Raw genomic sequence first — 23,637 nt, forward strand, 5'->3', positions numbered from 1 at the left:
TTGGATTGGCCTCTTTCTGCCATTACTCAAATTTGGAGCCGAGTGGGATTGAATCTAATAAAAAAAAATAAAAAACTTAGTCATGGACTGCACAAATTACAGTGCACGTAACCTAGAGGGGAACAAAACCAGGAAAGCACATGTAAGAAAAGCATGTGCAAATGTCACGTCACAGGACTATACACATGTACGGTCCATTTGCATAATCCACTTTAAGAACTGTATAGGATTCCATCGTTTCAATCCAGGTCCATCTAGTTTTCCGTCAATTATACCATCCAACACCAGAATGCCTGTGATTCTAGAGCAGGGGTGGGCAATGCCAGTCTTCAACTGAGCCACTGATTGAGGCCCCTGTGCTGAAGCAGGAATATCATGGAAACTTCATCTGTTCGTGGCCCTTGAGGACTGGAGTTGCCCACTCTGCTCTAGAGCTACCTTGATAAACAAAGTACAGGCATACCCCGCATTAACGTACGCAATGGGACCGGAGCATGTATGTAAAGCGAAAATGTACTTAAAGTGAAGCACTACCTTTTTCCCACTTATCGATGCATGTACTGTACTGCAATTGTCATATACGTGCATAACTGATGTAAATAACACATGTGTAACAGGCTCTATTGTCTCCCCGCTTGCGCACAGCTTCGGTACAGGTAGGGAGCCGGTATTGCTGTTCAGGACGTGCTGACAGGCGCATGCGTGAACTGCCGTTTGCCTATTGAGAGATATGTACTTACTCGCGAGTGTACTTAAAGTGAGTGTCCTTAAACCGGGGTATGCCTGTATGCCACTATGTTTCTAACCTGACCACTCCAAAGTGGTGCTCCACACTACTGTGGCCTTTATCATCTCCTGTTGCTGTGGGATAATGGAGAACAAAGGCAAAGGAAAGACAAGCACAACATTCCCTCTATACAGTATATGTCCTCTGTATAAAGAAAAGGGAAGTTAGATACAGACAGAAAAATAAACAAACCTGGAAAATGTGTTATGTACCACTAATTATAAAATCATATCTGCTTATCACCAAGTACAGTTGGGAAATGTTCTTTTCTTGCTGGTAAGGGTGATAATCCTCGTGGATATATGTGAAAAAAAGAGAAATGACAAAATATTGTGCAGCCGATAGGTCATGGACCGTATCTAGTATATGCAATATGTCTAACTCACAAGGGATGGGGAAATACAAGCAGAACAGAGACTCTTCTCTCACTGAATAGAGCTCTTTCTGTTTCCTCCACCTCTAATCTATGGACACGGTTGAATAGACCCTGGTTCAGGCTCTGGATATCTTCTCTGTGATAGTAGTACTTCCACATGTAGTCGTCAGAGAAAGAGAGAAAGAACCACAATAGTGCAATATTGCTAGTATATAGTATACATGTATTGAGGTAAATGCAAATATAAATAAGTGCACTCACATTTTGTGCAAGGGTAACATTCGTGGGAGAGAAATGTAGAAATGCAGAGAGATCTCGGCAGCTACCCAGCTCGCGTACAACCGCATCCGCCACTACCGGTGACGTCTCACTTCAGGGCGGAAGTGCTCGTGCGGTCTCTCCGGCTGTTCCAGCTTTGCCAGTGCTCTGCTCTCTGAAAACGCAAGATCTGCCGTCTCCCAAACTCTGCCAATCGATTCAACGCGTTTCGCTGCTGCTTCCTCAGGAATCGATTCCTGAGGATGCAGCAGCGAAACGCGTTGAATCGATTGGCAGAGTTTGGGAGACGGCAGATCTTGCGTTTTCAGAGAGCAGAGCACTGGCAAAGCTGGAACAGTCGAAGAGACCGCACGAGCACTTCCGCCCTGAAGTGAGACGTCACCGGAAGTGGCGGATGCGGTTGTACGCGAGCTGGGTAGCTGCCGAGATCTCTCTGCATTTCTACATTTCTCTCCCACGAATGTTACCCTTGCACAAAATGTGAGTGCACTTATTTATATTTGCATTTACCTCAATACATGTATACTATATACTAGCAATATTGCACTATTGTGGTTCTTTCTCTCTTTCTCTGACGACTACATGTGGAAGTACTACTATCACAGAGAAGATATCCAGAGCCTGAACCAGGGTCTATTCAACCGTGTCCATAGATTAGAGGTGGAGGAAACAGAAAGAGCTCTATTCAGAGAGAGAAGAGTCTCTGTTCTGCTTTTATTTCCCCATCACTTGTGAGTGAGACATATTGCCTATACTAGATACGGTCCATTACCTATTGGCTGCACAATATTTTGTCATTTCTCCACGAGGATTATCAGCGCTCCCCTTACCAGGAAGAAAAGAACATTACTATTTTTGGACTAGCGAACGGTCCAATACAAGGGTTTTTTGAGCAGCTTATTTTATTATAATTGATGTATTAGAAACTATATTTGGGAACACTTGGTGGTGGTTGTTTATCACACTAATTATTATCACATTATTTGTACATTATCACTATCACATTGTATTTTTGGTTTTTACACCATTTATGTGAGTTTGCACTTTGTTCACTTTGTCACATAGACGTGCCCGGTACATTTTTCTCTTACAGTTGGGAAATGTATGTTTTAGAGAGATTACAATACAATAGGTGTGTATTACTTTATGGGGCATAACAATAGAAAATGGACAGTACAAGATAAATGCGAGTACTTTCTTAGGATCTTAACATTATATATTAGCAGGGCTCGACAAAAGCACTCGTCCACTCGCCTAAGGCGAGTGCATATTACCCGCTGGCGAGACTTACGGCGGCGTGGTGCGGCGTCTCCTGGCATTCTCCTGCGCACCCATTTTCACTGAGGTTGCAAGAGAATGCCGGGAGTTGAAGGGTGAGACGCAGGAGAATGCTGGGAGACGCCGCACCACGCCGCCGGTAAATCTCGCCAGCTGGTAAAATAAGGTTAGAGAGGGAGTTTTTTTTGGTGCGGGGGAGGAGGGGGCGAGTGGCTCTTTTTATAATTTGTCGAGCCATGTATATTAGTCACTCACTTTGCTTTCAGAGTAATGGGCCATGCAATGTAGAGACAATCACATTAAGAGATATAGGTAGGTTTCTACATGTTCTACATCCTAACCCAGGGGTGCGCAAACTTCTTGAGCTGCGCCCCACACTGCCCGGGAGGTGCACCGTTTGCGCCCCCCCCCCCCTCTACAATGACATCGCAGGTCAAGTGACACGTCACCCCGTGGCGTCATTGGACGCGCGTTGCCATGGCGACGCATCACCCAAGACCCGGCAGAGAGCAGGTAAGGGAGTTACAGAGGCCTTCCCGGCCATTTAATTTAAATGCCGTGGGGAAGAGCGCGGGGCCTCTGTAACCGCCTACGCGCCCCCCCCCACAAATTCTCGCGCCCCCCCCCACAAATTCTCGTGCCCCCCGTTTGCGCAACGCTGTCCTAACCCACTGGTTAACCTTTTTGATTAAGGAACCCTATAATTATATTGTGAAATTCTGCCGTACCCCAAACCTCTCTAACAGCGCATCAGAGATCAGAAGCATTGTAAATTCTTCTGTTTGGTACTATTTTGAAAGGACCTGAAAATTGCAGGGAGCCCTTTAGGGATGCCCGGGGAACCCAAGGGTTCCTAGGAACCCCAGTTGAAAAACCCTGTCCTAGCCAATGACCATTGCCATGCCAACAGTAACTTTGCAATATTACTCTATTATTCATAGGGCTCAAATGTGAAACACAACATGCAAATAAAAACATGCTCAAAATTACTACATTTATAGGTCAATCAATTTCTTTACCTGCTCCTGTGCTTTTCTGGAAAGTGGAGCATAATCTTGCAGTAGCGTGGCCATAGTAAAGTATGTTGTTGACAGTTCCCAATATACAGAATCCCAAACAGCTTGATGAGTATCTCGTTTATCCAGTGATCTTAACGCCTTCTGATAGTAATCAACTGCCTGAAAGGGGGAGAAGATTAGGAATCAACTCACTAAAAATATTTGGCAAAAGAAAATCTATAGAAATAAAATTTAAAGCGGCAGCCCCCCTACTCTTTCCTCCACCATGAGGGCCGCAGCGGATTTGAAAACCAGGAAGTATCGTATCTTAGCAGTATTTTGGGATCTGGGGGGCAACATGCAATTCAGCTCCAGGGATTATGGGCCCAATCCTGGTAATTTACTGCATCATTTTTTATGGACTCCGTAGTAATTAATACTACAAAAGGTACCACAGAAATGTACTGCTAGTGAATTGTACCTTTATATACACACACACGTCAAATCACTGCCATCCTATTATACGCATACATTTTTTTTTTTTTTTTTTTTTAAAGACTACTAAATCATAGCTTCAATTATTTGGAGAACACACTACATTAATACAAACCTAGCAACAACATACAAATGTAACTCCGGAAAATGTACAAACCAATTATCTTAAGTAAACAAATACTACCACTTCCGGTAATCAGATGGGACTAAAGAGTTGGCTATCCAAATCTCTTTGTTAGAAAGATGCCTGCTCCTGACATGTATTCCGAGCCCCACACGTTTGAAACAATAACCGGCCCCTATAACAATTAAAATAAAAAATGCAAATGTTTCAATATGAATTTTCACTACTCCCTCACTTTACAAATGTCAAATACGGAGTTTATTTTGATTTAAAGATTTATGAATCTCATGGAATACATTTATTTTTTTAAATAATTGGGAGTGCAATTGTACTGATACACATGTCCTACCTTATTATAGTACAGAGCCTCCTCAGGAGTGAACTCTGCTCTTCTAAAGTCATTTCCAACACCACAATGAGCTTGAGCACAAATCCGCATCAGACGCCCCATGTTGCACAATAAAAGGGCCGTGTTGGTTGTATCCTCAATAGATTCAAAGTTAACAATTCCCTTTTCAAAGCTACAGAAGCTCTTCTTCCACAGGTCTTGTTCTGCACTTGAAACACTTTTGCTCGCTAGATTAAAAATGATGCAAAAAAAATTATAATATATATATATATTAATATTACTGAACACAAATCACCAACAACTGATACAGAACAACGTAGAATGTGGTGGTGTTGCAGACTGATCCAATGAATCACCATCTTGTGTGTGTTGATCAGTAACGCACAGAAGAGAATACAGAGATTCAGAGACGTAGGAGGTATTCAATACAGGGGTGAGCAACTCCAGTCCTCAAGGGCCACCAACAAGTCAGGTTTTCAGGCTATCCTGAAGCAGGGATATCCTTAAAACCTGACCTATTGGTGGCCCTTGAGGACTGAAGTTGCTCACCCCTGGCCTAGACCCATGGCTACTGTGCCACACCCAACGTCACTCCTACCAACGACCGCCATGTACTGCACTTATTTACTCACCTGCCATCATACCACTTAGATTGTAAATTCTACGGGGCAGGGATTTCCTTTCCTATGGTCTGATCTTATTGTATTATAATTCCCTGTACTGTATTGTCTCTCTTGTACAGCGCTAAGTACAGCTGTGGACGCTATATAAATAGATATACATACATACATACATACAATGCTATAATGTTGATGGCAGATTAATGAATAACCCCTACTGAAAGGCGACAAGATTATGAGCTGCAGCTCAATGCTCAGAGGGTGCATAGAGTAATGAAGAATGCAAAGATGAGGAATGACACTGAGTATAGTGGAAGCACTGCTGAATATAAAAAGTCCTTTAAGGGTGAGCCTCTTCCTCCAATTAGCACCACGTTGGATTCTAACCATCCAATTAACCGATGGAGCACAGTCTATCAGCCTCATTAAACGTTTAAAGTGGGAGTCCCGCCCCTTGTAACAGGGCACACAGACCTCATTAGACTCCTGCATCACCCAATAGACTGGAACCAGGGTGAACAGACAATGGGGCTAAGTAACAGCACAAATGCACAACAATCTACAAGACAAACCATATAATAAGGCATTAATGTGAACAACCACTTACAGCTGAGGTTTTGACCAGAAGCAAGTGAATATGTTATTATTTATTAAAGAAATCCCAACTGTGTGCTGCTGGTGTGCCTTTATATTCCAACAAATTGTATTTCCACATTGTATGTAAAATAAAGCAGGATGATATCAGAGCTCCAAAGTATAACTAAATACATTGTGTATAAGGAGCATGAACAGCTAACGCCTGTTGGCAGTGTTGGGCCAAGGAGAAAGTAAGGACACTGCAGGGTTTGCTGGCAGGATTACTTTGTCACGGCTTCGGCTTTTTAATAGCCATGCCAATTTGTGCTAGGATGCTATGGTTCAGTGGACTTCTACAGAAGAACTAACTACGGCTTATTTAAAAAAGATAGAATACAAGGGCAGTGCGATAATTTGCTTAACTTATCAGGGGGCAGCAAGAGCTGAACACGGTTCGCTTTCTCCTGAAAATACAATAGGCATTCATCATTTAATTAATAGCCCTGTTTTGGTAATGTGTTCGATGCACGGGGGTAGAGGGAGAATATACGTATTGCTTTCATTAAAGCAAGATGCTGATCACTTCGCACAGGATAAGATGTTGCTTGTCCCTTCAGCACTTAAAATGGGTTGATATTAAGCCAGTTTATTGGAACGATAAAATAGGTCAGTGGGAATTTAAAAAAAAATAAACCTTACCTGGTCTTTCTGACTGCGTGGCAGCTGCTTGGTTCATATAAAACACCCCGATTTCATTTCTGATATTACCAAGTCTTTTTAACACCTGCGTGTGCTGTTCTAGGTTTTGGTTCTTTAAATGAGTGAAGAGTAGAATTTCATCCCCTGCTTCGTAGCATTTGCAGCTAATAGAAAGCTGGCATTCCAGGTCATTGGTTAAATCCGTCGCCCATGCAAATCCTAAGGAGGAAAAGACCATTGTAACAGTGACGTTTTCTCCACAACATTAGTATTAAAGCTTATCTGCAGTATCAGTGTTGAAAAAGAAAGAAATAATAATATATATATTTTTTTTTTAAGGTACACACCATTTTTACCCAATAGGATAATATTCCCCTGTTTAATTACAAACCAACACATAACAGATTTGTGATGCATCTTAATGAAAAGCCAAGAAGCAGTAGGAACAATTTCTAACAATATTAGATTACGAATCAGACATTAAAGTGCTTCCTCAAAATCAACGTGGAGCACCTAATATCACCGGCTAATTTTACAGTTAATGTGTGACGTAACACTCGTGTATTTAAACAAAATATTGAATGGTTAAATCACATTTTGTTCATGAAAACTAAGTAATCATGGGCATGCATATTACAGGACATAAAACAGGAATAGAAATAGGTAAAACAAATGTAAATATTTGGTGCGAAGAAAGGTGATGTACTTACACCAGGGGCGGCCAACTGCAGTCCTCAAGAGCTACGAACAGGCCAGGTTTTCAGGATATCCCTGCTGCAGTACAAGTGGCTCAATCAGTGCTGAAGCAGAGATATCTTGAAAACCTGGCCTTTTGGTAGCTCTTGAGGACTGGAGTTGGCTACCTCTCATTTACAGTCTAATCAGTTTGCATGAATTAAACAAAAAAATCATGACACTTATTAAAAGATTAACCTTGCCAACTGGATTCCCTGTTAAGGCTGTGCAGCATTTCCTGGTCATCCCTCGTTTGGTAATTATATTCCTCAAAATATGCAGCTCGGTTGCTGGCATTCTGGGCCAGCATCAATTGGATGTCACCACAAAGAGTGAGATACTGACACAGCAGCAGCATCACGTCAGGAAGCATGCTGGTACACAGGCAGCTATAGGTATCTGGGTGTAACGAGACAGCGAAGGTAATGAACATAAGACCAGGATCCTGCAAAGCATCACTGTATTAAAAAAAAAAAAAAAAGTGTGTGTGCCGACCATGCGCATTTTAAGTGCAACTTTTGTCACAGTTTGTATTTGTGAAGGTAATGTTTCCCATTAAAAATCAAAACACAATTTCAGTGCCAAAATGCAAAGAAGTTTGACTTAGAACTCGTGTTTTAGCTATTTGCACTCCTATATTTATAGTAACTGTGAATTCCTTGCGTGTGTGTGTCAGTGTGTGACTGTGTGTCAGTCAGTGTGTGTGTGTGTGTGGGGTCTCCGTGTCCTTCTGCTGGTGCGCCGGCGCCTTGAGTGCAGGAGCACCGAGCCGGAGGCCAGCTCCCCTCCCCAGGCGGAGGTGTGGCGACACAGGGGACGGGGAGGGTTCAGCATCCACCGGATCCAGACCCGCCGCCTCCCTCTTCAGCAGACAGGGAGGACAAGCTGTCCCTGCCCGAGTCCCCCGGCCCAGAGCAGCCCCCACTTTCTCCTCCCGGCGGAGCTGCAGACACGACGGCCGGATTTTGTGTGTGTCCTCTCTCTCTCTCTCTTCCCCCCCACCATGGATCCAGCGCTGCCTTCATCCTCACAGGTGCAAGCTGGCAACACTGCTGCAGGGACACGGAGGTGTGTGTGTCTTCTCTCCCCCCCATGGATCCAGTGCTGCTGGCCGGATTTTGTGTGTATTCCCCCCCCCCCACCTGCCTTACTCCTCTTCCTCCCCCCCTGCCTTGCCTTCCTTCTCTCCGGTGACTGCTGCTGTTGGAAGCCGACGTCGCTGATGGCCTCTTCTGCCAGCAGTGACGCCACTTCCGTCACCATGCAGTCCATTTACTGACAGGGAATTTTTCTCATGTGGTAGGTGTGCACAAAGAAGTTTCACTTCAAAATAAGTTTTAAAGCAGAAAAAGATGGAGGATAATGCCAGTACCATCTGAAATATTAGTTACGCTAAAGCTAAAAACAATACAAAAACAGCATATTTCAGTGCAACAGCAACCTGCTGGCAATTTACACAAATAGGCAACTTACCGTGACACTGTAAAGCTAACTTGATGTATCTCAATGATCTGCCGTATTTCTGAAGGCCCATTGCAGCATCGGAGAGCACATAATAAGCTTTAGACGCCTTGAGAATCAGTTGAAGTTTCATTTTAAACTGCCAAGCGCCAGGCGTAATCCCAGATCTACTAGAACACTTGTTTTCTGAAGACGAAACCACTAAAAATAAAGAGAAATATTCTTAGAAATCCCTTCTGTGATTAACAAATCAGAAAGGATTTCAAACAAAAACAGTTACACCGCAGATTAATTCCGGTTCACCCTTCTACAGAGAAGCCCTAAGAATCCCTAGTTTGAAGACGGCAGGATATGTACCTGTGTATTCTATGGATCTGTATGGATGAAGCAAAGAAGAGCAAGCATAATACAGACAATCCTCACCGACAGACGCTGGGAGAAACAGGGATCAAACACTCACACGGACGTTCAAGACGACCTAAACATTCAACATGAATCTCCTCAAATTAATGTGCGTTACCCAATGTAATGTGTGTGACATAGCAACGTGTGAAACGATAACTTGTAGTGCAATGGTTTTCAACCCTCCCAAGACATTTCACATTTGTCGTATAAACAAACAATACTTTAATTCATGGGTGCTCAACTCCAGCCGCCAACAACCCCCCCCACCCCCCCCAACAGGTCAGGTTTTCACGCTGTCTGCTTCAATCTGCTTTAACCAATCCTTGCCTCAGCACAGGTGGCTCAATCAGTGCTTCAGTGCTGACCTGTTGGGGGGATGGGGGTGGGGGGGAAGGTTTGAGGACTGGAGTTGAGCTGCACTGCTCTAGTTGTATGTAATCTTATTGTAGTCTTATATGTGGTAAGCCCTTGACCATTCAAAAAACGGACTGTGGCTGTAGTGCGCCGAGAAGTATGAAAACTAATTCTAGTGGACATTTATGTATGAACCATCAGCTTAAAACTTTGAAAACTTCCCAAAAGCAACTACCTTATACGGTCCTTAATTGCCATGAAAGTTTTGTAACAAAAAGTTAAAAGACCATTTGATCAACTGATTATTTGTTATTATATTGGAAATCATAAAACCAATTTAAAGGTGACCTGTAAACATCAATTTTTTTACTAAATGGCTTAGCCACCTTCAAATCGAACTGGGCTATAAGAATTAAAGCCATCTTACTCTTGTGCAGGAATAATGCCATCTGTTTTTCAAGGCACTCGGGATTAGTGTTGGCAGACTCATCTTCATATTTCAGTGGGATCGGTGTGTTGGGATCAGCTGCAGGCAGGTCCCCTTCCTTCTTAATGCTGCCGTCAATGCATTTCAGACCCTTTGTAAAAATGATTAAAAATCGTTCTTAATGTGAGAATTCGGGAAGAAAAACCGCACACAAAACCGTAACTAGAATAAAAGGAGTTACCTCGAGAACATAGCAGAGTACCAATCGACAGCGTTCTTCTGTGTCGCTGCAAACTGGGAATGCACAGCTAGGCTAGAGCAGAGCAAGGGAAAGAAAAACAGAATAAGCTTATGGAAGCCACAGCTCAGCAGACTAAAGACAACTTAAAGCAATAACTCCCTCAAACGCCTCTGCGTGTAACTTCTATAATGTTAGTATCTCGCCGCCTGAGCATATCCTGCTCGTTTCTGTAGTGCTAAAAATCATGGTTCTCTTTAGTGTGGGAAGTTACCAAGTTAACCTTAAGGCTGGGGCCATAGAGGGGATAGCAGGGCTGAGGCGCGCTGACGCTGAGGCTCGCCAGCTGAAATCTGCGCGATTTCATGCCCATGCAGGCGAGCCAGCGGGCGCAATCGGGAGGCGGGGCAGTGACGTCGCTGGGCCAATCGCCCGCGACGCAACGACGTCAACGCGCTGTGACGTTGACGCTGCTCTGCGCTGATTGGATGTTTTCAGCCGACAGCGCTCTGAAAAACAGTTTGGCTGTCGGCTGAAAAATCCAGCGCCTCAGCACGCCTGCGGACGCTCGCGTGAGCCCCCTCTAAAGACATCCTCATGGAGGATGCAGGGGCTCAGCGCGGAGCGTCCGCACGGCTCATCGCTGCTTGTCCTTCTATGGACTCAGCCTAAGGTTGGGCCATGGTACAAAATACAGCGCTGACGCTCATGCTCTCCTTTTTTGGGTCCTGGCATGAGCGTCAGCAAGCGCGCTTGTGAGGCGGGTGGGAGGCGGGGCTAGCGCGCCACGTCGCCGACGTCACGGAGTGCCATTGGCTTTTGCCGGTCACGTGACTGGCCCTCCGCTTGCCTCAAAGCGAAAAATTAAATGATCCGTCGGCTGCAATTCCACAAGCCTGCGGAAGAGTCTACACCAAAGACCCACACATGCCGGATGCAGGAGGTAAGTTTCCTGGCTCAGCGCTGTATTTTGTACCATGGCCCCCGGCCTAAGGCTGCGTCCATGGAAGGACAGGCAGCGCTCAGCCGTGCAGACGCTCCGCGCTGAGCCCCTGCATCCTCAATGAAGATGCCTTGAGAGGGGGCTCACGCGAGCGTCCCGCAGGCGTGCTGAAGCGTTGGATTTTTCAGCCGACAGGCGAAGCTGTTTTTCAGTGCGCTGTCGGCTGAAAACATCCAATCACAGCACAGCAGCGTCAACGTCAGGGCGCCGTGACGTCGGCGCCGTGACGTCAGTGCGTTGCGGGCTATTGGCCCAGCGACGTCACTGCCCCGCCTCCCCAGCCCCCCCCCCCTATCGCACACGCTGGCTCGCCTGCATGTGCATAGAATCGCACAGGCTTCAGCAGCCTCAGTGTCAACGCGGTTCCGCACTGCTCCAACCTCTATGGACGCAGCCTAAGACTGCACATAGCTCTGGGAAGGACTGCGTTTTAACCTTCATAACATTTATTTCAAATAAACACTTATCTCCTTTGAACAAAGAAGCTCCATGTTTTACTAAAAAATAAAATAAACAGTATTAAACTAAACTGCAAATAAATAAATAAAAGTGGAGATCAGCGCAGTTTGCGGCTTTAACTTTTTTGCTGCCAGATGACACGTTGCAGGTCCTCTGGCAGCAGAAGGGTTAATTTTCCACCACTATTTTTCTAATAAAAAAAAAATATAAATATATATATATATAATTTATTATGTCTTATTCACAACTGGCTAATGACAAATATGGCAGCTATATTTGAAGTCTAAAAAATACAAAATGATCGACATTAAACTTTTTTTTTAAAATTTGGTTGACATTAAAGACTATAAATATCTGCTTTAATTTATTAATTTAGCATCTGCACCTAAACTTATAATGAAAGTCTAAATCCTACTGCTGCCCTGTATTTCACTGCACGCTTTTTTAGAGGCAAAATAATTAATTTCATATTTAATGTAAATCTCACAAGGTCAAAAAAAAATAAACTATTGCTCGAGTTCATTTCAGGAATAAATTGAACTTGCATTGTTTTAGTTATAGAGACACTTGCTTTGCTGTTTAATGTTGAAAAATACTCTTGTGAGTTTGCCCCAGAAATGAGCCAGGCTTAAAGCACTTGAGTCAGTGTTCGATTTCCCCTGGGAGCACTTGTAGTCCTAATAGCAGCAGTGAAAACATCAGTGACCTGCAGATGAACCACTGTCTCTGAATGAAGAGGAAATATGTTCTTTTGATTGTTTTAAAATAAATAAGTGTAACTTAAGAAACATAAAAAGGAAGACAGAAAAAGTACCTGAGGGAGACATGTTGAGAAAAGTTTCAACAAGGTTTAAATGCTTTATTTTGGGGTTAAAAATGAACATATTTAGGATTATCCAAGTGAAAATAACCTTATAAATACCAGGACTCCAATTAAGCAACCTTTTAAAGACAGTGAGGAACATGCATAATTATACTTCTGTGATTAAGAAGTTGCAACATGTTGAAATAGAAAACTATAATGAGACCAGCAGCATACATTTTAAACTCTTACTATGCAGAGACAATCATGGTTTGCCCTAGAACAACTATAGCTAACGGATCTACAGCAGGGGAGGCCAATCAAGTGCGGCCAATCAAGGGCCACCAAAAGGTCAGGTATTACGGATATTCCTGCTTCAGCACTGGTAGCTCAGTCAGAATGACAGCATCCTGTGCTGAAGCACCAATATCCTGTTGGTGGTCCTTGAGAACTGGAGTTGGCCACCCCTGATTTACAGCACCCACTGTACTTTGGCCCTCAATCTCTAGAAAGGCAATAGTAATAGAGCTAGAAATATACATATATAGTATACCTGGTGACCGCTCCCATGGCTTTCTACACACAGGAGGCAATTTTGGGAAAGTCTATGCTTACATTTACTGAAACATTTTAACATTTGTATTTTCCTTTTTAGGCAGTGGCCTTAAACAAATGTTAAAAAAAAAAAATTACAAAATTGTGAACATTTCCCTTGAATCAAGTACATAAACTGTAGCAACTTTAATCCATAGCCGGGATCCTATATGCCCTTTGACCTGAAGTGACCAAATGTATCATTCACGGACACGATTTTCGGAATATTAACGACTCACCCTGATCTGATGGGTGGATTTATACTTTTCAGGAACAGACAGTTCTCCGACAGATTTGATAATGGCTACAGCCTTGCAGTCCTCGGTTACATTGGAATCTGTGCTGTAGGACCCATTTTCGTCACTGTCAGCCATTTCTTCTTCATCCTCTTCCTCCTCATCGCTGTAGCTCTCATCAGAGTTTCCATTCGATGGGACTTCTCCGGCTTCTTCCTTCTTCGGTTCATCCAATTGGAAAAGCTCTGAAAGCATGTAATTGGCTGAAGCAATGATCTTACGAGGAAGGAAGAGAGAATAAATATATAGGCTAAAGAGAGAAGTTTCAAGTGTCAAACTTAGCCATCAATACTAATGCACATGCAACTACTAGTATGTCTGACTCTCACTATCCAAGTTCAAAAAGACACCACCGATGGGGGAGGAGGCGGGGGGAGAGGGAAACTGAATGTGCACATCCAAAGAAAAACACATACAGGCATACCTCGCTTTAAGGACACCCACTTTAAGTACACTCGCGAGTAAGTACATATCGCCCAATAGGCAAATGGCAGCTCACGCATGCGCCTGTCAGCACGTCCTGAACAGCAATACCGGCTCCCTACCTGTACCGAAGCTGTACGCAAGCGGGGAGACTATAGAGCCTGTTACACATGCATTATTTACATCAGTTATGCACGTATATGATGATTGCAGTACAGTACATGCATCGATAAGTGGGGAAAAGGTAGTGCTTCACTTTAAGTACATTTTCGCTTTACATACATGCTCCGGTCCCATTGCGTATGTTAACACGGGGTATGCCTGTATTAAACTTTTTTTTTGGACACCATGGCTGCTAACCCTGAGAGCAACATGTCCGTTCAAACAAAAAGGTTTGATTTTCAATTAAAATAGCATTCCATTCTTTTGTGTTTTTTTTACATGAGATTAAAGGGGGCCTTTCCATGCTGAACATTGATATTTTCAATGTTGGGGACACCACGGTTCCCGAGTTAACTGCCGGTATACCCACTGGTGCCGAGGCTCCCCTCCTGAGCAAGCAATGTGGTCACCACATCTTGCGCGAGTCGCAGGGCAATAGGAAGCTGGAATAGCATTGGCTTTCTATTGGTTGATGCAGGCACAGCCATGTTTGATTTCCCATGAGCCCCAGTACCTACATCAGTAATTATCTCGGGAACAGCGGGACACCAAGAACGGAAGAGAGTGCAACTCACCACTCACCAATTATATTATCATTTATTTGTAAAGCGCCAACATATTACAGAGCGCGGTACAATGGGGAACAGAGTAATACATATTAAAAAAAAAACGTTGCATACAAGCGAGGACAAACATGCACAAATAGACAATGAGGGCCCTGCTCGTGAGAGCGGACAGTCTAGAGGGAATGAGGGACAATGTTGAAACAAGAAGGTAAAGTGGCTGCTCACTGTAGGGTGGAGTATTCCTCAGAGTGGAATATGGTCCAGTCTGGGGGGTAGGAAAGTTACATGGTGTGGAGGAGATTGGTCCAGCCACAAAGCTGGTTCTAATGGGGTTGGAGGGGAAGGGAGTTGGAGGTTAAGATGGCAAGTAGGCTTCCTTGAAAAGGCTAGTTTTCAGGGGAGTATTTAAACTTCTGATAGCTGGGGGGAGATTCTGATGGTGCGTGGTAAGGAATTCCAGAGAGAGAGGGCAGCATGGAAGAGGTCTTGCAGGCAAGAGAGGCGGATGTCGTGGGCAGAACGTAGGGGGCATTCGGGTATTAGGGCTGACATGGCGTCGTCGAGATTTTGTAAGTCATTACTAGGGTTTTACATTTCCAATTATATATAGCATTTATTTTTGTCAGGATTGTTGCTTTAACTCCCCTTATCGCTGCAAAGTTATAACTGGGAAAAAGGGGCTTGATCATCAACCAAGGCAAAACCCAAACCTTAAATCATTTTACACAAGGTACTTTTCTTACTTGTGGATGTCTGCCTTTATCCACCAGTTTCACACAATTTAACAAAAGTGTTCTAATTGTTCCATAATGTTTCCTGTTTTGTGTTTTCTTCATCATCATGTTACAAGCTACCCTAAGGGGAAAAAAATACACGGAAAAGATGAATCACTTCTGGGCTTTTAACACCACCATTTGTTTTACAGCTAATAGTTTTCTTCATGCAAGAAATTGGGCCACTTCCTTAAGGTAGGATTTATTCACTTTATTTCAACAGGAGTCTCACTGTGGCGATAAAAGATTGTAAAGCTTTAATGCATCATGATAAATATTTAACATTTTATTTCACCAGACAGAGCCATTGAGGCCACTGATTTGTTTACAAAGAGACCCTGGGGAATTCTGAGCACTTAGGTGGATTAAGAATACAGGAAAAAGAAAAAAAAAAAGTAAGTACGTTAGGTTTATTGCTATTATTGGGATAAAGGGACCGAGGGACTGGTTTTAATCACTGTACTCAGAAGCAGTTAATTATACTGCAGTGACTCAATGTCCCACTGAGCCATAATGTGCCATAACTCCGATGCCTTTATCTTTTTCCATCCAATAAAATATTAGAACCTGCTCTTACAAGGAAGACTGTTTCAAATGCTCTGAGCATTGGTGACAATCTGCGACTAGACACTTGGACATTACAAACAATTTGATCACAACGATTACATGAGCATCACATACATTTAACCCAAGGGTTCTCAACTCCTGTCCCCCTTCCCCCCCATTCAGGTTTTCAGACTATCCTGCTTCAGTACAGGTGGCTCAATCTTTGACTGAGCCACCGGTGCTGAAGCTGGAATATCCTTAAAACCTGACCTGTTGGGAAGGGTCTTGAGGACTGGAGTTGATAACGCCCGATTTAACCTACCGGTTAACCAACCGGGACTAAAGCAGCAATCCCCCCCAGGAAAACCTACAAGGGTTTACTGTATAATGTAGTACAGCTCAACCACCGTATAACGCTGTGCTTGGGATCCAAAGAATCACATCGCATTATAAGCGGATCGCGTTAGAAATAATGTACAATTCTATGTATTCTACAATAAAGTATTTAAGATACCAATAATTGTGTTGTAAAGTATTCATAAATACGAAAAGTGGGAGCCACGCTTGCATCGCGTTATAAGCGGATTCGCGTTGTAACGGATCGCGTTATAACGGGGTTGAGCTGTATATTGCCCCTTTAGAAGTAGGCGCTCGTTAAAAAAAATAATAATTGTTACCATTAGACGCACTGCGCTCTATGGAGAGATGCATTTTAACCTTCATAATCTATCAAAACACATATTCCTGAATCTACTATATATTTCTCAAAGTGTCCTATGTGTCGTTGCCTGTCTCTCTGTGTCCCTCCCTGTGTCCCTAGCGGCAATCAGATTGGACCTTGGGCCAGGCCAATGAGATTGCTCCCTTGGCCCGCCCGCCCCCGCACACCCTCATTGGCCTGAGGCGGAGTGACGACACACACACACACACACACACACACACACACACCACACACACCGCGGCGCTCATCGGGACCCGCGCACACCTCCTCCTCTCCCCGGGTCTCCCGCTTTCCCGCGCTTTTTCCTCCCCCCCCCCCGGCGCCGCTACAGTAAGCGGGGGAGCGGAGCGAGCGCCCGGGACACAGCAGGGGACTCTCACCTCCCCACGGCTCTCACCACCCATGGCAACTCCCTCACCCGGCGCTCACCCCCCCCCCTGCTCACCGCCCCACCCGCTCACCCCCCCCCCCCCCCACACACAGAGCACGCGGCTCTCCCCTCACGCGGCTCTCCCTTCACCCGGCGCTCCCCCCCCCCCACACACACACACACACAGAGCACGCGGCTCTACCCTCACACAGGCCGCTCCTCCGGCTGTCTCCGCCTCTCCTCCGGCTCTCTCCGCGGGAGGCGCAGCACCTCCTCACCGGAGCGTCTCAGCCTCGCCGCTGAGGAACCCGAGGTTGAGGAGGAGGGCGGCCGGTACCCGTAGGAAGAGGAGCGCGGCCGTGTGCAAGGTGAGTAAACGCAGGGGAATGTGTTATTTAACGCGTCCCTGACTCACCCTGCCCTTTGCCCCCCTGCCCTTTGCCCCCCCCTGCCCCTGGCCCCCCCCTGCCAATGCCCTTTGCCCCCCCTGCCCTCCCTCCCCCTGCCCTCCCTCCCCTGCCCTCCCTCCCAATGCCCTTTGCCCCCCCCTGCTAATGCCCTTTGCCCCCCTGCCCTCCCTCCCCTGCCCTTTGCCCCCTGCCCTCCCTCCCAATGCCCTTTGCCCCCCCTCCTAATGCCCTTTGCCCCCCCTGCCCTCCCTCCCAATGCCCTTTGCCCCCCCTGCCCTCCCTCCCAATGCCCTTTGCCCCCCCTGCCCTCCCTCTCAATGCCCTTTGCCCCCTGCCCTCCCTCCCAATGCCCTTTGCCCCCTGCCCTCCCTCCCCCTGCCCTTTGCCCCCCTCCCTCCTTGCCCACTTGCCCCCCTCCCTCCCTTCCCCCTCCCCTTAGCCCCCCCCTGCCCTTTGCCCCCCCTGCCCTTTGGCCCCCCCGCCCCTCCCTGCCCTTTGGCCCCCCACCCCTCCCTGCCCTTTGGCCCCCCCCTGCCCTTTGGCCCCCCCGCCCCTCCCTGCCCTTTGGCCCCCCCGCCCCTCCCTGCCCCTTGGCCCCCCCGCCCCTCCCTGCCCTTTAGCCCCCCCCGCCCCTCCCTGCCCTTTGGCCCCCCCTGCCCTTTGGCCCCCCCGCCCCTCCCTGCCCTTTGGCCCCCCCCGCCCCTCCCTGCCCTTTGGCCCCCCCCACCCCTCCCTGCCCTTTGGCACCCCCGCCCCTCCCTGCCCTTTGGCACCCCCGCCCCTCCCTGCCCTTTGGCACCCCCGCCCTTCCACTCCATGCCCCCTGCCCTTCCACGCCCGGGCAACGCCGGGTATATCAGCTAGTTTCTAATAAAAATAAAATGCTTTGCAATGAACAAGGAGATTTTTCCAAGTAAAGAAAAAAAAAATTCTAGAATTGTACACAAAATCCAATACTTCCATACATATGAAAATATAAAGTAAATGTAACATTTATTTTTCACTACGAGTACTCCCCAGTTTGCACCGATATAAGGTATGATATAAAACACGACCAACTCAGTGATTGTGTAAATCTAACCTCCATTGCTTACTGTTAATTTTTTATTCAGAGAACTTACTTGTAAAGGAGAATTGCCACTGGCATTGTGAATGGGTTTTGATACTTGTCTTCAGTCTCTTCACAAAGGGTTGTGAGGTCATAGAGTTTGACTATGTCACTGCCACTAGCTGAAAAACAAACAGTTCCAATCGGGAGATGAGAAGATTCACTGCAGGTTGGGATGCCTATAAGGGGATCAATACTAGGGTACTTGATATATGAAATTAGTGTACAGAGCTTTCAAAACCTCGTAGAATTGTACTTCAAGTGTACCTTGTACTGGCCACTCCAACTTTGAACAAAATAAAGAGATCAAAATAGGTGAGAACTTAAAAGTACAGAAGAAAGAATAGATCAGAGTCACAAGTAACTCCAAACAATGTGTTATATTGTACAGTGCTGTACAATTTAGGAGATTACACATCAAAATATAACATCACATGTATTCCAAGACTATATATTTGTTATGTCTCTCTAAAACAATAAAAAAAATTGAAACAAAAAAATATAACATAAACAAAGAACAGGCACACAGAAAAATATCAAGCTCGCCGTCTTACCCTTAAATAGCCAGTAAGTGTGACCCTCTTTTGTGCAATTAGACTTCAGAAAAGATAAAATATTCTGTGCTATGTCTTTAATCACTTTAGTAGAGAAATTGGAGTTCTCCAGATTCGGGATCTCTTCGGTCTTAATCATCTCATATTTCTGCAGATACAAGAAGTTTCAAGCACAATAAAATAATATTAACTCTGTATGTTAATGTGCATACAGTAGTGCTTTCAGAAATGAAGAACCAACATTTCCACATCCAAAGACTGAACAGAAAAAAGAAGTCAAACAGTCACAAGAGTGGGATTGAAACAGGAGAAGCCATTTATTAGTCTATTTATCAACCCCCAACCCCCTTTCTGCTTTTAAAAATCTTACTCTACTTTACATATCATTAACGTTGTGTTGTTGTGAATGCCGGCAACCTGACTGCCTCCCACTTGTGCTTTCCCTGCCCTCAGAACATCACATTATGTGCATGGATCACTTTACATGTACTGTACTGATAGGATCATACCCAAGGAGGCCCAGCTCCACAGGAAATGTTACAGTAAACATTAAACACAGGTGCTGGAGATTCGTGCCACCTCCGCTCTGCGGAGCGATCACGTGATCCTTTCATTGTTCTGGCTGTCTGGTTGAAAGTGATGGGAGGGGTCGGGACGGTGGGGGGAGAGCGGGCTGGGTAGAGCCTCCCCTTCAGTGTCACATGGGATTGGGTACAGCCCCTAAAAACAGAGCAGAGGGGAATGGTGTACGGTATACGTCATAAGGGCCCCTGGGGTGGTATTTTTATTGACCGACACCGCTCATTAGGGAAGGAGTTAAGAGAAATGGCGCAACATTTGTGCTTACAGTACCAGCAGACAAGGTTGTGCGAGGGTTGTGTTCTTTCACACCAGTTGACCAACACACTACATAATGTATTGCAACTATTTCTTCATTCCTTACCTGCACAATTCCATTCACATGAAAACACATCACAAGCTCGGGAACATTGCAGATCAGATTATCCAGCCAATAATCAATCCCAGTCAGTACATTGATTGGTTTGTTGTTATCCCTGGCAGATGAAGTAAACACAAAAGTATGAAGACAGCACATGGTGATAAAAATCCTTCATGTAACTCAAGTAATGCGTTCCTGTGAATTTCTGCTTGTCTGTTGCAATGAGGGGTCAAAAATAGTTAAATTACTCAAACTAACAATTCCCTTGATGTTTCGAAATTACAGCACTGAAATATAGCATTACCAATAGTACTCCACCTTCTATCAAAAAGGTTTTTAGGTATTTAATAGAAGTATCAAATTGTGCACACACCACCTTCATAATCAGCTGTGCTGAATAGATTTAAGAAATATCATTGTTTTGGTGTTGCAGGAAGCATGTACAATGTTTTATTTTGTGCTCGTGGAGGATCAAATGGCACTTAAAACTCATGCACCTTAAGCAACTGTATTTTTTTTATGATCATATATTTAAGAAGGCTGTGTGGGAGAAAATTGATTCGTTTTTATTGGAGACTTATGTTTGACACACTTGTGTAATTGTGTATAATAGAAGGTCTACTCTGTGAAGCTATGACTAGACTGTTGGTACCATATAAATAAAAGTACATAGCCGCCCCATATGGGCAAAAGTTTACCAAAATGGCACAAAATTGTGTTGGCCATGTCTTGTTTTTGCAGAACTTATTAAAGAACACAATAAAACATAGCTGAATCTATGGGCAATGTAAAATCAGTTATATTTTGCGCACACAAATAAACATAACTGTCAACGGGCAGCACTGTACCAAACTCAGCCAATCTACACTATTAATGTTTTGCTAGCTCACCTGAGACGCAAGCTAACAGCAGGATATCGCCCTCCTCCAAATATAGGCATATTCGAACCCACCAACATATGGATATCTTCAAATGTCCACAGAATATTCCTAACAAAGTCATTTTTAAGACCCTTAAGTAAGCAAAAATAAACAGATTAGGGAAAAATGCCTTACATTGATTCAAGTTAAGAATACAATTAAACAAAATGTATACACAAAATGGGATAGGATTAGGCCAAAAAGGAGGGGGTAACAGGGGAACAATATGGGGGGCGGAGATGGAAGTATCAGGGTCGTAAACAGTTATAACAATACATCTAAAACAATAATCTTACACAGTTTGATTTGTCAGGTTAGGCCCGTAATATAGTGTGTGCGGCCGTACGTGTGCCTAAGCGAACGCCCGTGCCCCACACTTTGTGTGTGTATGCTGTGAGCGACAGTGAGGTACTGTGTGTGTGTGTGTTAAATACGTTTATAATAAATAAGATAGTAAATAAAATATTTATTAACATTGTACACACACACACACACTTCAGCGGCGCAAAATCTTTATTTTCCCCATCTCCCGTCAGCTGGTTCCACGCTCACTGCCGTGTGCGCGGTCCTATTATAGGAAGCCTGACTAACCACACCCAACTACAAACTGCTGCGCAAGCGCACCCTCTATAGAACAGCCCTTAGTTAGCTTGAGCAGAGCATCAAGACATCAGAACATCCGAATAGCCCAACTCACTGAGATATATATAGAGACAGAGAGATATATATAGAGACAGAGTGATAGAGATATATATATATATATATATATATATATATATATAGATAGAGAGAGAGAGAGACACAGATATATATATATATAGAGAGAGTGTATCTCGAAAGCTCGCACAAATAAAAGCATTTCGTTAGCCACAGAATGGTATCATCTATTTATTTTTTGATTATTGAAGCTCGGCTAACACGGTACTGATACCTCTACACACACACACACACACACACATATATATATATATACATATATATATATATATATATATATATACACAAGGTCTCTCTCTCTCTAGAGAGAGAGAGAGAGAGAGAGACACAGAGATAGAGATATATATATATATATATATATATTAGAGAGAGAGACAGAGATAGATATATATACTGTATATAGAGAGACAGAGAGAGATATAGAGAGAGATATAGAGACAGAGAGAGATATATATATATATATATATAGAGAGAGAGAGAGAGAGACAGAGAGAGAGATATATATACAGTAGATAGAGAGACAGAGAGAGATATATATATACAGTAGATAGAGAGACAGAGACAGAGATATATATACAGTAGATAGAGAGACAGAGACAGAGATATATATACAGTAGATAGAGAGACAGAGACAGAGATATATATACAGCAGAGACAGAGACAGAGACAGAGAGAGATATATATACAGCAGAGACAGAGACAGAGACATATATACAGCAGAGACAGAGACAGAGACAGAGAGAGAGATATATATACAGCAGAGACAGAGACAGAGAGATATACAGCAGAGACAGAGACAGAGATATATACAGCAGAGACAGAGACAGAGATATATATACAGCAGAGACAGAGACAGAGACAGAGACAGAGAGAGAGATATATATACAGCAGAGACAGAGAGAGAGATATATATACAGCAGAGACAGAGACAGAGAGAGAGAGATATATACAGCAGAGACAGAGAGAGAGATATATATACAGCAGAGACAGAGACAGAGACAGAGACAGAGACAGAGACAGATTATATATATATATATATATATATATATATGAGAAATATATATATATATATCTCTATAGAGAGAGATAGAGATAGATATATAGATATAGATAGATATATATATATTACAGTGGTGGACAAATCACCAAAACATCTACTCGCCACCTAGTACCAAACGTGTGCTGCTTGGGCCAATAGGAGCTCGCCACGATGTTAAATCCACTCGCCCGGGGCGAGCAAATGTATAGGTTTGTCGAACACTGTATATATATGTAGCCGGGTCTCCCCTGCTGAGCAGCACCCCCCTCACCTGGTGTTCGATCGCGGGCGCCGCCGAGGCCAATGGCGGCCCCGCGCGGCGATCGAACAGGTGAGAGCCGCCAGGTCCCGGCTCGGGGGTTGCTGGGGACGCGTGCGGCCGGTTGCTAAGGCCGCACGCGCGTCGCAGGGCTCCCGGCGCTCCCGGAGCCGGGCGCCCAGGGCGCCGCCATTGCCCCTTAGTCGCGCATGCGCAGTTAGAGCCCCAGATTCAGGGCAGAGTCGCGCGAGGGCAGGAACAGGCCAGGAGAGTCGCGCATGCGCAGAAGTAGGTAGGGAATACAGCCAGCCTTTAGAGGGTCGCGCGAGAGTAGGGATAGACAGGGAGAGGTTGCGGCGGCCATTAGGGGTTAGTGGAGGTGTAGGAAAGGCACGCATGCGGCCCCAATGTTATTACAGGCACCCAGGGACTACAATTCCCATAGTGCTTAGCGAGGGAGGCACCAGGTGCCTCATAGGAGCCAATAGGGCTGAAGGACTGCCCTGGAGGGAGATAGATACATTTGGCGGGCTGGAGCTGCGTGTCAGTCAGGAAGAAGCAGAGCAAGGAGGCAGACAAAGGAAGGAGGTAGGGTGCAGGAGCCGGGGACTCCTTGCACTAGGCCAGCGGCCCTAAGGTCCCAGTAAACCCTGTATTACCCCAGGTTAGTGAGTGTTGCCAGGGATAGTCTCAGAGAGGGACCCTGTCACTCATGGTAGTCAGAGCTGGGGAATAGCCAGGGATTAAAGGGGGCTGCGGTTAGTCTGCAGAGCG

The 23,637-nt window shown here is 44.9% G+C and overlaps 1 protein-coding gene across 2 annotated transcripts in view; it reads right to left on the reverse strand.

The window, feature by feature from the left end:
• EDRF1 (erythroid differentiation regulatory factor 1) overlaps window positions 1-23,637 on the reverse strand; it is a 59,143-nt gene that overhangs the window by 21,790 nt on the left and 13,716 nt on the right. For both annotated transcript variants that reach the window (XM_075612277.1, XM_075612279.1), the window contains exons 7-19: window positions 20,819-20,940; window positions 19,932-20,043; window positions 18,989-19,136; window positions 18,448-18,556; window positions 15,250-15,361; window positions 13,299-13,571; window positions 10,205-10,276; window positions 9,964-10,114; window positions 8,790-8,978; window positions 7,515-7,715; window positions 6,582-6,800; window positions 4,687-4,913; window positions 3,740-3,898 (exon numbers count right to left, since the gene is read on the reverse strand). In XM_075612277.1, coding sequence (XP_075468392.1) covers window positions 3,740-3,898; window positions 4,687-4,913; window positions 6,582-6,800; window positions 7,515-7,715; window positions 8,790-8,978; window positions 9,964-10,114; window positions 10,205-10,276; window positions 13,299-13,571; window positions 15,250-15,361; window positions 18,448-18,556; window positions 18,989-19,136; window positions 19,932-20,043; window positions 20,819-20,940 — 2,094 coding nt within the window. The remainder of the gene's footprint in view (window positions 1-3,739; window positions 3,899-4,686; window positions 4,914-6,581; window positions 6,801-7,514; window positions 7,716-8,789; window positions 8,979-9,963; window positions 10,115-10,204; window positions 10,277-13,298; window positions 13,572-15,249; window positions 15,362-18,447; window positions 18,557-18,988; window positions 19,137-19,931; window positions 20,044-20,818; window positions 20,941-23,637) is intronic.

The sequence above is a fragment of the Ascaphus truei genome, chromosome 8 (assembly GCF_040206685.1).
Source record: "Ascaphus truei isolate aAscTru1 chromosome 8, aAscTru1.hap1, whole genome shotgun sequence".
Taxonomy (NCBI): Eukaryota; Metazoa; Chordata; class Amphibia; order Anura; family Ascaphidae; genus Ascaphus; species Ascaphus truei.